General features: G+C 43.2%; 1 protein-coding gene across 4 annotated transcripts in view; it reads right to left on the reverse strand.

Moving 5' to 3' along the window:
* Positions 1-14,029, reverse strand: part of SRPX (sushi repeat containing protein X-linked) — a 96,362-nt gene that overhangs the window by 42,813 nt on the left and 39,520 nt on the right. For 3 of the 4 annotated variants that reach the window (XM_036306157.1, XM_036306156.1, XM_036306154.1), the window contains exon 2: positions 6,750-6,809. The exons of the other annotated variant lie outside the window; for it this stretch is intronic. In XM_036306157.1, the coding sequence (XP_036162050.1) occupies positions 6,750-6,809 (60 nt within the window). The remainder of the gene's footprint in view (positions 1-6,749; positions 6,810-14,029) is intronic. 4 annotated transcript variants of the gene reach the window in all.

Consider the following 14,029-nt stretch of genomic DNA (forward strand, 5'->3'; position numbering starts at 1 on the left):
CAAGCAGCGGAGGGAAGACTGAAGGCAGCTCTGGCCGGAGCAAAGGCCTGGGTCCTGGGTGTTGGAGGAAAACCTGTGCCAGAAGCCAGGAGAAGGGAAAGCCTATTGCACAAATCTCTGTGTACAACAGGTCTCTAGTCCTATATAATAATAGCCAAACATGGTAATTAACCATACCTCCGCTATGCCTCCCATTGGATAATTAGCGCGATATGCAAATTAACCACCAACAAAGATGGCGGCTAATTTGCATACTGCAGGCAGGGCGGGCCAGTGCCAGCCACCATCTGGCCCCCGTGTGCCTCCTAAGCCTTGCCCACAGCTGGGGGTCCGCCCCCAGCAAGGAGACCCCCCCCAAGAGTGGCCCTGGGCGGCAGCGGCACGAACGAACCACCTAAGCCCTGTCCCCAGCTGGGAGACCCCCGCGTGAGTGGCCCTGGGTGGCTGTGGGGCTTGGCAGCGCTAACGAGCCACCTAAGCCATACCCCCAGTTGGGAGACCCCCCCTTGAGTGGCCCTGGGAAGCTGCGGCGCCAACGAGCTGCCTAAACCATGCCCCCAGCCGGGAGATCCACCCCCACCCCCCACCCCCGTGAGCAGCCCTGGGCGGCTGCAGGGCTTGGCGGTGTGAATGAGCTGCCTAAGCCATGCCCCCAGCCAGGAGACGCCCCCTGAACAGCCCTGGGCAGCCTTGGGCCTTGGCAGCACGAACAAGCTGCCTAAGCCACGCCCCCAGCTGGGAGACCCCTGTGAGCGGCAGGCCTGAGGAAGCCCTATTCTTGCAGGAATCCTCCTGCAACAGGCTTCTAGTATAATTTCAGAGAGGAGGGACAAGGAGAGAGAGATAGAAACATCCATGATGAGAGAGAATCACTGATTGGCTGCCTCCTGCATGCCCCACTCTGGGGATAGAACCCGAAACTTGGGCATGTGCTCTTGACCTGAATCAAACCTGGGACCCTTCAGTCTGCAGGCCTATGCTCTATTCACTGAGCCAAAACGGCCAAGGCCATAGACTACATTTTGACCTTCATGCTGTCCTGTCTCATGATGTAATGCTTTGTCAACAGCCTCAAATGGGTCTTAGAGTCAGGACTCAAGCAGTATTCCCTGGACTTTATGAGTGAAAATTGTGTCCTAAAGGTGTAGTGTAGAGCTGATTAAATTCGACCATGTGGCCCTAGCTGGTTTGGCTCAATAGATAGAGCATCTGCCTGCAGACTGAAGGGTCCCTGGTTCAATTCCAGTCAAGGACACATGCCTGGGGTTGTGGTCCTGGTCCCTAGTGAGGGGGTGTGCAGGAGCAGCCAATCAATGATTCTCTCTCATTGTTAATTTTTTTTTCTCTCTCTCTCCCTTTCTGTCTGAAATCAATAAAAATATATTTTAATGCCCTAGCTGGTTTTGCTCAGTGGATAGAGTGTCGGCCTGCGGACTGAAGGGTCCTGGGTTCGATTCCAGTCAGGGGCACATGCCTGGGTTGCGGGCTCGCCCCCATGGGGGGCATGCAGGAGGCAGCCGATCGATGACTCTTTCTCATCATTGATGTTTCTATCTCTCCCTCTCCCTTCCTCTCTGAAATCAATAAAAAATATATTAAAATATATATATATATATTTTTAAAAATAAATAAATAAATAAATAAATTTGACCATATGAATATAGACTTCTAGGAGCTTACACCAGGAATACAGACCATCCTTGAACAGAGTTTCTTTCCTCAACAGTTGACACATTTTAGTCTGTATTGTGCTAACACTTTTAAATGAGAAAAATCTGGACCCCGAAGTGAATTTTAGTATTATAAATGTTACTTTTTAAAGACAGGATATATTCTGCATGGGATAAAAAGAATGTAATATTTAGTTTTCAAGTTTGAATTATCCATATGTTACTACAATTTTGTATATCAGAATCTAAGTGTTACAGGTACAAAAAGCATACTGCTAGCCACATGAACGATGTTTAACTGAATCTCTGTCACATGCAAATCAAATAAATTTAAAATCATTTTTTTGCTATCACTTTATCGATATTGTATTAAATATCAACAGCTCAGGATTGAACTAAATATTTAATCAAGTTAAATTCTGAATATGTTTCTGTTTTAATTTGTAAAAGTGTGCAAATACATCACATAGATTAACTGGTCTCTACTCTTTTCATGTGTCTGTGGGTGGAAAAAAAATTCAGCGTTTTTTGTTTTTGTTTTTTCAACAGATAACATATTCCCTAAAAACAAACAAACAAAAACCAGCATATATGTCTCCATTATTTTCTTCTACATATAAAAGAGTATTGAACTAATTTTAAATGCTTTAGTGCTTTCTTTCGTGGTGGCTCCAGGTAGGCCATGAAACTAGATCACAGATAAATGAAAAGCCCCTGGGGTATACTTGCTTAGCATTGCCAAGCTGTGGATATGTCTTCCATGATCAAAGTTCTGAAGACACATTCTGAAAAAAATCCACACATACACCTACCACTCAAAAAAAAAAAAAAAAAAAAGAGAGAGATTTGGAAACGACTGGATTCTGTGACTAGAAATGAAGTATATTTCTCTCCCTGTCTCTTTCTGTCTTTCTTGCCCAACTGTAATAGGAAAGATCATCTACAAGGACGTACCCAAATGCCCTTGGTATTTTTAATCTCAAAGAAGCACTTTTAAAAATATATTTCTATTAATTTCAGAGAGGAAGGGAGAAAGTGAGAGACGGAAACATCATGATGGGAGAGAATCATTCGGCTGCCTCCTGCACGCCCCCTACTGGGGATCAAGCTCACAACCTGGGCATGTGCCCTTGACTGGAATGGAACCTGGGACCCTTTGTTCACAGGCTAATGCTCTATCCACTGAGACAAACCAGCTAGGGTTCAAAGAAGCACTTTTTATAGTGTCTTTCCTTAGTTTCCCTATCTGCCCCTTTCCCCTTCTAGACTGCAGTGCTTCTGTGCTTCCCTATCTCTAGTCTTCTCTTGCCAATTGGCTCCCCTTTATAGTTTCTTCCAAACTATGGAATCCTTGACTGAGAATTGGGCTCCAGGGAAAGCAAATGAAACCCCAATTGGAGGTAAGGGAAGGATGAGGTGGTGAGAGTGAATATGGGAGACCCAGAGGATGGTGACAAAAACATAATGAGCTAGTGTGGTCTACTGGATACAATATTGGGCAAAGAGTCAAGATGCCTGGGCACTTTTCCTACCTCTATCATCACCTAGTAACCCTGGACAATTCACTAAAATGGTTTCTCCTCTACAAGATACAGAAGTGGATTAAATTATTTTCTTTTTTTTCCTTTCTTTTTTATTTTTATTAATCCTCACCCAAGGATATTTTTCCATTGATCTTTCGGGAGATTGGAAGAGAGAGGGAAAGACAGAGAAAAACTCATCAATCAGGTGCCTCCTGCATGAGCCCAACCAGGGTCTGGGCCAGGGAGGAGCCTGCAACCAAAGTACATGCCCTTGACCAGAATCGAACCCGGGACCCTTTGGTCTGCAGTCTCATGCTCTATCCACTGAGCAAAACTGGCTAGGTCAGATTAATTTATTTTAAAAGCCCCATCATGCTTTAAAATTGTATGGTTCAGCCCTAGCCAGTTTTGCTCAGTGGATAGAGCATCAGCCTGTAGGCTGAAAAGTCCCAGGTTTGATTCTGGTCAAGGGTACATGTCAGGGTTATGGGCTCCATCCCCAGTGTGTGTGTGGGGGGGAGGGGGGGCAGAGGGAAGCATGCAGGAGGCAGTCAATCAATGGTTCTGTCTCATCATTGATGTTTCTATCTCTTTCCCTCTCCCTTCCTCTCTGAAATCAATAAAAATATATTTAAAAAATAAAATAAAGTTGTATGGTTCAAACTCTGTCTTCTTCTTTCTCTCTGATCTGCTACCCATCTCACACCCATGCTCACCTCCTTCCTCTTTTTTCTTATTACTTTGGGTAGTCTCTTGTAACCCTTCTAGCTGAGGGCAAATCTTTTTTTTGCATTCTGGATCCTGATCACAATTCTATTGATACACAAACTGGAAGAGTGTCCAGTTCTCCACTTGTTTTTTTTCCACTCTGATCTTGAAAACCTTCCCATCCTCCAGCTTCTGGACTTTGGAATGAGTTTAGGAGGGACAAAAATTTAGAGTAAACAAAAATGAGGCAGGATACCTGCCATGGTTAGCACACACATTCTGGTTGTCTTTTCTACATGATGTATATTTAAGACTAGCAGGTAGCCCTAGCTGGTGTGGCTTGGTGGTTGAGCATCGGCCTGAGGACTGAAGGGTCCTGAGTTCGATTTTGGTCAAGGACACATGCCGGGATTGTGGGTTCTGTCCCCAGTAGGGGACATGCAGGAGGTAGTTGATCAATAATTCTCTCTCATCATGCATGTTTCTATCTCTCTCTCCCTCTCCCTTCCTCTCTGAAATCAATTAGAAAAAAAAGACTAGCAGGTACATTAGAGAATGACCTGGGTATACATAGATCACAAATTCACATATTTTGATACAACATGCCATTCTCAGATTTTGCCCCATATTCTGAGTGCTCAAATCCTCTTAGCAGTGCTGGCTGCAGATCTAAAACTTGTGCTGTTGTCATCATGTGGAAAAGAATCTTGTTTTCACTTATTCAGAAATGAAATTTCTTTTGGATTACTCTCTAAGACAAATCTTTGAAAGATATTTGGATAGTGTGACAGTGATAGTAATTATGTCATCCATGAGTGGCTTGAATTCGAAAGGCATACTAGTACAAGTGCTGTAAGTTACAGTGAAGTAGCAAAACATTTAACATAGAGGTTTAGAGAATGGAAGCTCTTATGTTGCTTCAATTAGGACAGGGTTTATGTAGGGAGAAATCTAGATAGATTAATCAGGAAAGCATTTTCATCTTCCTGGGCCAATGTGGTAACTATTCCAATTGACTGAAGTTGCTGGGGTAGGCTGTGTCCTGTTGTAGACTAATGAAGAACTAGAAAACTCTGGATATTGAGTTAAAACATCTGAATTTCAGACCCAAAATGGAATGTTTTCTTGCTGTGTGACTCTGGGCAAGTCACTTACCTTCTCTAATCACTGGTTCCTCCATCTGTAAATAAGAAATAGCAACATATCCCTACCTGCTTTCTCCTTCCCATCAATTAGGAATGACAACATGATGGCATTCCAAGTAAAAGAATCAAAAGCCATACTTGCCACATTCTTGGAACATAATACATATGGGTTAAATTTCATTTTCTTTCTTTTACTTAAATTTTGAATATAAAAAACCCTTACTGAATATATACTCTGTATCAGGCACTGTGCAGGGGCTGGAAGATCTAGAGTTAAATCCCCCATTAACAATGGTTGGTCTCTAAGTTTTAAAACTAAAAAACTGGCAATACAAACAATCCCCAAAGAAGTATTTATTCTGAAATATTTAGGGTAATCTGTAGGCAGGCACCTATTTTGGCCATCTGGTTTACATTCCATATTTGCAATGCTGTAAGGTGAGGGTGGACACAGGGAACAATGGTTAAAGAGCACTAGACAACCCCTATTGTACATGTGATGAGTCATTTGTGCATGCATGTGTTTTAGGGAGATTTGTCAATAAGGGACTCAAAGGGGGAAAAAAAGATTTTTTAAAACCTCAATTAGTGAAGAAGTGTTAGGAATCACAATACTTCCTTACCCAAAACATCTACTTAACAAGTTTGTACTTTCCTTGACTAGTTTATTCCTGAGGCATTTACTTAATATAGCAGCTGTGGATAGGAATACATATTTGTCTTCACAGGTCAAAAGCAAATGTGGACTATGGTGGTAAACACACCTGAGCATAGGCACCCATCATAACATTAGAAAGAGGGTTCACTCATGTGGAAAATAACTGAAGGACTCTCTCCCACTGATTCTCCTATATCTGAGATATCACAACAGAACAGGGCAGTGTCCTCTTGCCAGAATGTGGACACATTTCCTTGGCAAAATACCCACAATGGAACCTTATTAACCAATTTGCTTCAAATTATTTCCCTACCACAAAAAGAAACAGACTCAGAAAGAAATCATTTAAATTTACCTTTGCTTTCCCCAGGGTTCCCTAAGCTTCAGAGAAATGACTCACAAATAGAAATATTTGTGGGCATACTTACCTAAACCTGCATAAGAAGGTTCTTGTCTAGACTTTTTATACTTGCTGGGGGATGGATTGCTGGAAATGTGTAGAGATGGAGTTCTTGATCATTAGATTAAAGTTTCATGGGGCAACAGACTTTTCTCATCATTTCAAGAGCAAAGTTGGACTCAGAAAGAGCACGAGGAAATGAGCTTATGAAAATCAAGTTTTCTCAGTCCCCATTCATCTCAGTACATTAGCAGCACTGGGTCCAGATTGGACATTGGATGGTTTGCTCTGGACAATTCTGGCTGTAATGTATGAATCAGGCAGAACTCATAGCTTGATTTTCACTTTCATCAGCTAGAGCTTGGCTTTGCAGAATTAATGACAGTAAAGACACTTAGAAGAATAAAATGACCACTGGGGTGCTGAAGGTCAGCACTTCAGAGATTTCCAAATGCTTTTTGTTTTCTTTATTTTTTAAAAAAAATGGGAACATATGTGTATTAATTTTAAATATTTTTTTCTGGACAGATAATTAAAACTTAATGACACGGTTTGGTCACTTTATTATAATATGCTCTGCAGGGCAAAAAGGAAAGTTCTCCTGGCATCAGCAGGTCCTTATTAGCACAGAAGCAAAGCATTCACCTTTATATCTAGGGTGTGAGTACCCCACGTCATCATCTTCTAGCGGCGAGTCTCCAGATCCTACAACAAAAAAAGAACAGAAACTGCAGCAAGAAAAGCGACATGATACAGATGGGTATTTCAAAGCATTGCTTTGGCACAGTCCATGCAAGAGGGGCTATTAGAATACAGAGCCAGGAGTGAAAGCTTCTATGGTCATTCATGAAGGGACAGGGGCCCTCTCAGAGTGAACCTGGCTGGGCTGTGCATCCCAGAACCCATCAACATGAGCTTCAGACTGTTTGGGAATCAACATATGCCAACTGAAATTCTGGACTTGGGATAGAAAGAAAGTCAACTTCACTCTGAAGAGATGCCAATGTACACGAATCTCATGCCAGGGGAGACAGTAAAAGGTGTGTGACTGATACAGCCCACGGTTTCTTTAGCCATCAAAGACATCCAGTAGAACTAAAAATCAGTCCCTCTTCTTTCTTTTTTTATGGTTGAGTAGTTTTTTATTTTTTAAAAATTCTTTCCGACTGGCTTATTTAGCTTAGCATAACAGCTTTTTTATCCACTCATAAGCTGATGGGCACTTAGGCTGTTTCCAAATCTTACCTATTGTAAATTGTACTGCTATGAATATAGGGATGCATATATTCTTTCTGATCCATGATTACGGTTTCTTGGGATATATTCCTAGAAGTGGGATTACTGGGTCAAATGGAAGTTCCATTTTTTATTTTTTGAGGAAACTCCACACTGTTTTCCACAGTGGCTGCACCAGTCTGCATTCCCACCAGCAGTATACAAGGGTTCCCTTTCAGTCCCTCTTCTGAAGTGAATTTGGGTGGAGAAAAAGGAGTCAAATCAAACGTTTTAGTGACAAAATAAATACAAAACTGTGTTGGTATATGGAAATGAGGGCCAAAATCGACAATATGGATGTTTATTAAGAACCTCTCACCAAGGCATAGGTAAAGTAAAATTTCTTTGTTTTTTTTTTTAATCCTCACACGAGAATATTTTTTTCATTGATTTTTAGGGCAAGTGGAAGAGAAAGGGAAAGACAGAAAGAAACATTAATGTAAGAGAAACGCATTGATTGGTTGCTCCTTGCATGTACCCAGACCAGGGCCCGGAATGGGGAGGACCCTGCAACCAAGGTATGTGTCCTTGACTGAAACCAAAATTGGGACTCGTGGGTCCACAGGCCAACACTCTATCTACTGAGCCAAACTGGGTAGGGCTAAAGTAGAATTTCTTGATGAGACTTGCTACCCTTGAAAAACCACAGACTCAGTGAGAAAGTCTGTATCTTTACAAATAAAGAGGTAATATTCAAATTAGGCTGGGACTCCATAACGGGTCATGACCAGACAGGAGGAGGTTGCACGTGCAGGTAAGGCCCAGAGCAAAGACAGAGACAGACACGGGGGGCTTGCCCAAGCCATCACGGTGGCTCTGGTGGCACAGAGTGGACACAGGCAGAGGGGCTGGGGAGACCTGGGGCTGGCTGAGTCGCCGTGCCAGCTCGGGCAGCCCAAGAGCAGACACAGGCAGGGGGGCAGGGAGGGCCTGGGCGGAAGTCAGGCGCCAGTCCTGGCTGCCCGCGGTGCCAGTCAGGCTTGTAGCTGGCACTGAACAAGTCAGGCATGAGTCCTGGCCGCCTGCGGTGCGGGTCCGGCCTGACTCCCGCTACAGCCAGCGGGATGCCTCCTTGCATGATTTCAATCATGAGCTGGGCCTCTAGTTTAATAATAATTTTTTTAAATATATATATTTTATTGATTTTTTTACAGAGAGGAAGGGAGAGGGATAGAGAGTAAGAAACATTGATGAGAGAGAAACACTAATCAGCTGCCTCCTGCACACCCCCCACTGGGGATGTGCCCGCAACCAAGGTACATGCCCTTGACCGGAACCGAACCTGGGACCTATCAGTCCAAAGGCCAACGCTCTATCCACTGAGCCAAACTGATCAGGGCTAATTATAAAATTTTAACTCATTTGGAAGTTGGAATGGAATCATTTTTAAAATAATTAAATATGGAATTCTAGTAAGTGGTAGGTCCTTAATCTTTGAAGTGGTACCAGGCCCCAAACTTCAAAAACAGCCATCTTAAATCTAGAGATAGTTCCTTCTAGACTTCCTAGTCTGGTGCTATTGAGTTAGCATCATCATGGTCACACCTTTACCTACAGGGAGGGACCTACAGCTATAGTAGACAAAGACACTCTCTAGTATAGTAAGGTTATTCAAATCCCCGTATAGAATAAGTAAATGAGTAATGGTCCCTGCACCACATGTATTCTGGGTGGGAGATAGTGAGGGTGGAAATGGAAAGTGGGGAGGTGAAGAAAGCTGGGCCATGGCCATTTGACAAAGACCACCCCCCCACACACACACACAACTAGAGAAGCCCAGTTATATGTTCTGCTTTGCCCCAGGGTTCTTCACCTGCTTTCTGACCACCCAGATAGATACAAGCTCTGGCTGGTTTGGCTCAGTGGATAGAACATTAGCCTGCAGACTGAAGGGTCCTGGGTTCAATTCTTATCAAGGGCACATGCCTGGGTTGCAGGCTCAATCCACAGGAGGAGGTGTGCAGGAGGCAGCCAATCAATGATTCTCTCTCATTATTGATGTTTCTATCTCTCTTTCCCCTCTCCCTTCCTCTCTGAAATCAACAACAAAATATATATCAAAGAGTATATTTTTGCCTGGCCGGCATGGCTCAGTGTTGAGCACTGACCTATGAACCAGGTGGTCACGGTTCGATTCCTGGTCAGGGCACATGCCCAGGTTGTAGGCTTGATCCCCAGTGTGGGGCATGCAGGAGGCAGCCGATCAGTGATTCTCTCTTATCATTGATGATTCTACCTCTCTCCCTCTCCTTTCCTCTCAGAAATCAATAAAAGTATTTTTTAAAAATTACACACACTTGAGCAGAAGTCCCTCCAGCTGCGGTGTTGTGCTGTGGGGAAGAGGGATGGAATTGTAAACCTGGAGCGAGGTCCTGCCTACCCGAGGCTGCTGTGCTGTGGAGACCCCGGGTAAATCGCCATCACCATGTCTGACCAGAGAGGAGGGGAGAGGGAGAGAGAGAGATAGAAACATCAGTGATGAGAGCCTGCCTTGAGCCTAAGAGCAGCAGCCTCATGTGGCCTGCCCCTGTCCAAGGAGCAGCAGCTGTGTGAGCGGCCTGCTTCCCCATTCGAGGAGGAGCAACCACGCGAGCAGTCCAACCTGTCTGAGGAGCAGCAGCTGCACAAGCAGTCTTCCTATGTTTGAGGAGCGGCAGCCCTGCGCAGCCTGCCCCTATCTGAGGAGCAGCAGCTGCATACACCCTGCACTAGTCTGAGGAGCAGCAGCTGCACAAGCATCTTGCCCTCGTCCAAGCAGCAGCAGTCGCATGAGCAGCCTGCCGAATCCGAGGAGCAGCAGTTCTGCGAGTGGCCCGCCCCCATTCAAGGAGCAGCAGCAGCCCACCCCAGTCCGAGGAGCAGCAGCCACACAAGCAGACCGCCCACGTCCGAGGAGCGGCAGCCCTGCGCAGCACGCACTGGTCTGAGGAGCAGAGCCACACACAGCCTGCACCTGTCCAACAAGCAGCAGCCGGGTGAGTGGCACATACCCGTCCGAGGAGGAGCAGCCACGTGTACAACTCACTCCCGTCCAAAGAGCAGCAGCCTCGCAAGCAGCCCACCCCCGTCCGAGGAGCAACAGACTTGCAATCAACCTGTCCAAGTCCTAGGAGCAGTAACCCCACAAGCAGCCCACCACATCAGAGGAACAACAGCAGCATGCAGCCAGCCACATTCCAAGGATCAGCAGCCATGTGAGCAGTCTGCCCCAGTTCAAGGAGTAGCAGCTGCGTGTGCAGCCCACCCCCATCCAAGGGACAGCAGCCTCGTGATCAGCACACCCTCTGTCTGAGGAACAGCAGCTGTGTGTGAAGCCTCCCCCCACCAGCCAGAGGAGCCATCACAGCTGTAAACAGCACCCACCAGAGGAGTTGTTGCCAACTGAAGAGCATCTGCTACCACAACTGCCTGAGGAGCAACCACAGCCCGAGAAGCCACTGCTACCCAAGGAGCAGCCCCTGAACAACTCAACATCTAGATATGTCGGTGAGATCAAACATGGGTAAACAAAGAAACCCCCAAAGGAAAGAAAAGGAGGACTCACCAGAAAAGCAGCTAAGTGAAACAGAAGCATTCAGCATGACAGAAAAAAGAATTCAGATTAAGGGTCCTAGAATGCATAAACCGGATGGAGGAAAAAATCAACAACTTATGCAAGAATCAAAAAGAAATGGATGAAAAAATCAACAAATCAATGACAGGGAAGCAAAACACACCCAAACTGAACTGCAATTGGAGAAAAAAATTAAAAGACAGGAGGAGAGCCTAAGGGAGCTATGGAACAACATGAAATGAAACAACATACGAATTATAGGGGTGCCAGAACAACAGAAAGAGGAACAAGGGTTAGAAAACCTATTTGAAGAAATAATATCAGAAAACTTCCCTGAGGTGGGGAAGAAAAAAGTCACACAAGCACAGAGAGTCCCAAACAAGGTGAACCCAAAAAGACCCACACCAAGACACATCATAATTACCATTGTAAATGTTCAGGACAAAGAGAGAATCTTACAGGCTGCAAGAGAGAGACGGAAAGTTATATACAAGGGATCTCCCATTAGATTATCAAATGATTTCTCAACAGAAACACATCAGGCCAGAAAAGAATGGATGGAAATTTACAAAGTGATGCAAAGCAGAGGACTGAATCCAAGAGTACTCTATCCAGCAAGGCTATCATTCAAAATTGAAGGGGAAATAAGAAGCTTCACAGACAAAAGAAGGCTAAGGGAGTTTATCACTACCAAGCCAGCAATGCATGAAATGCTAAAGGGACTGATGGAAAAAGAAGAACTAAAAAGCTAAGAAAGAAAACAGGCACAAAAAATAGAAATGGCTACCAAAAAGTACCTTTCAATAATAACTTTAAATGTAAATGGACTAAATGCTCCAAACAAAAGACATCGAGTGGCTGAATGGATAAAAAACCATGACCTATATATTTGCTGTCTACAAGAGACCCAGCTCAGAACAAGGGACTCACACAGGCTGAAAGTGAAGGGATGGAAAAATATCTTTCAGGCAAATGGAAATGAAAAAAAAAAAAGCTGGGGTAGCAATACTTATATCGGACAAAATAGACCTCAAAGTGAAGGCCATAACAAGAGATAAGGGAGGCCACTTAATAATACTAAAGGGATCAATACAACAAGAGGATATAACTCTGGTAAACATATATGCACCCAATGCAGGAGCACCCAAATACATAAAAAAAAACTCCTGGAAGATATCAAGGGAGAGATCGACAACAATACAATCGTAGCAGGGGACTTTAATACACCACTGACATCACTGGATAAATCCTCTAGACAAAAAATCGGCAAAAAAACAGCAATCCAAAATGACTCACTAGATCAGATGGACTTAATTGACATCTTCAGAACATTTCACCCCAAAGCCATGGAATATACGTTCTTCTCAAGTGCTCATGGGACATTTTAAAAAACAGACCACATATTGGGTCACAAACAAAGTCTCCCCAAATTCAAGAAGATTGAAATCATACCAAGCATCTTCTCAGACCACGATGGCATAATATTAGAAATAAACTACAATAAAAACAACCCAAAATACTCAAACACTTGGAAGCTGAATAGCATGTTATTAAATATTGATTGGGTTACCAATTAGATCAAAGAAGAAATTAAAAACATCCTGGAAACTAGTGACAATGAAAACACAACAATCCAAAACCTATGGGACACAATGAAAGCGGTCCTGAGAGGGAAGTTTATAGCTCTACAGGCCTATCTCAAAAAACAAGAAAAAAAATGGTAGTAAATTATCTAACTCTACATCTCAAAGAACTAGAAAGAGAGCAACAAGAAAATGCCAGAGTGAGCAGATGGAAGGAGATAATAAAGATTAGAGCAGAAATAAATGACATAGAGACCAAAAAAACCAATACAGAAAATCAATGAAACCAAGAGCTGGTTCTTTGAAAGGATAAACAAGATAGACAAACCTCTAGCCAGGCTCACCAAGAAGCAAAGAGAGAGGACCCAAATAAACAAAATCAGAAATGATAGAGGCGAAATAACAACAGACCCCACAGAAATACAAATGATTGTTAAACAAAACTATGGACAACTCTACTCCAACAAATTAGACAACTTGGAGGAAATGGACATATTCCTAGAAAAATACAACATTCCAAAACTCAATCAGGAATAATCTAAAAATCTCAATAGGCCAATAACTATGGAAGAAATTGAAGCAGTCATCAAAAAGCTTCCAGCAAACAAAAACCCAGGACCAGATGGCTTCATAGGGGAGTTTTACCAAACATTCAAGGAAGAACTAAAACCTATCCTCCTCAGACTACTACAAAATATTCAAGAGGAAGGAACACTTGCAAGCTCATTCTATGAAGCCAGCATCACCCTAATACCAAAACCAGGTAAAGACAACACAATGAAAGAGAATTGCACACCAATATCCCTCATGAACATAGATGCCAAAATCCTCAACAAAATCTTAGAAAATCGGATCCAGCAGTACAACAGAAAGATCATACACCATGACCAAGTAGGATATCCCAGGGATGCAAGGATGGTACAATGTCCACAAATCAATAAATGTGATACATCACGTAAACAAATTGAAAAAAAACACACCACACATAGTCATATCAATTGATGCAGAAAAAGCATTTGACAAAATCCAACACCCATTTTTGATAAAAACTCTCAGCAAGGTGGGAATAGAAGGATCATACCTCAACATAATAAAAGCCATATATGACAAACCGACAGCCAACATCATACTCAATGGACAAAAACTAACACCTTTTCCCCTAAGAACAGGAACAAGACAGGAATGCCCACTCTCACCACTCCTGTTCAACATAGTACTGGAAGTATTAGCCATTGCAATTAGACAAGAAGAAGAAATAAAAGGCATCCAAATTGGAAAAGAAGAAGTAAAACTGTCCTTATTTGCAGATGGCTTGATATTATACATAAAAAACCCTAAAGACTCAATCAGAAAACTATTAGACTTAATAAATGAATTTGGCAATGTAGCAGGATACAAAATTAACGCCAAGAAATCTATGGCATTTCTATACACCAATAGTGAACTTACAGAAAGAGAGACTAAAAAAACAATCCCATTTACCATTGCACTAAAAAAATTAAGATACCTAGGAA

The sequence above is a fragment of the Myotis myotis genome, unplaced genomic scaffold (assembly GCF_014108235.1).
Source record: "Myotis myotis isolate mMyoMyo1 unplaced genomic scaffold, mMyoMyo1.p scaffold_m19_p_4, whole genome shotgun sequence".
Lineage (NCBI taxonomy): Eukaryota > Metazoa > Chordata > Mammalia > Chiroptera > Vespertilionidae > Myotis > Myotis myotis.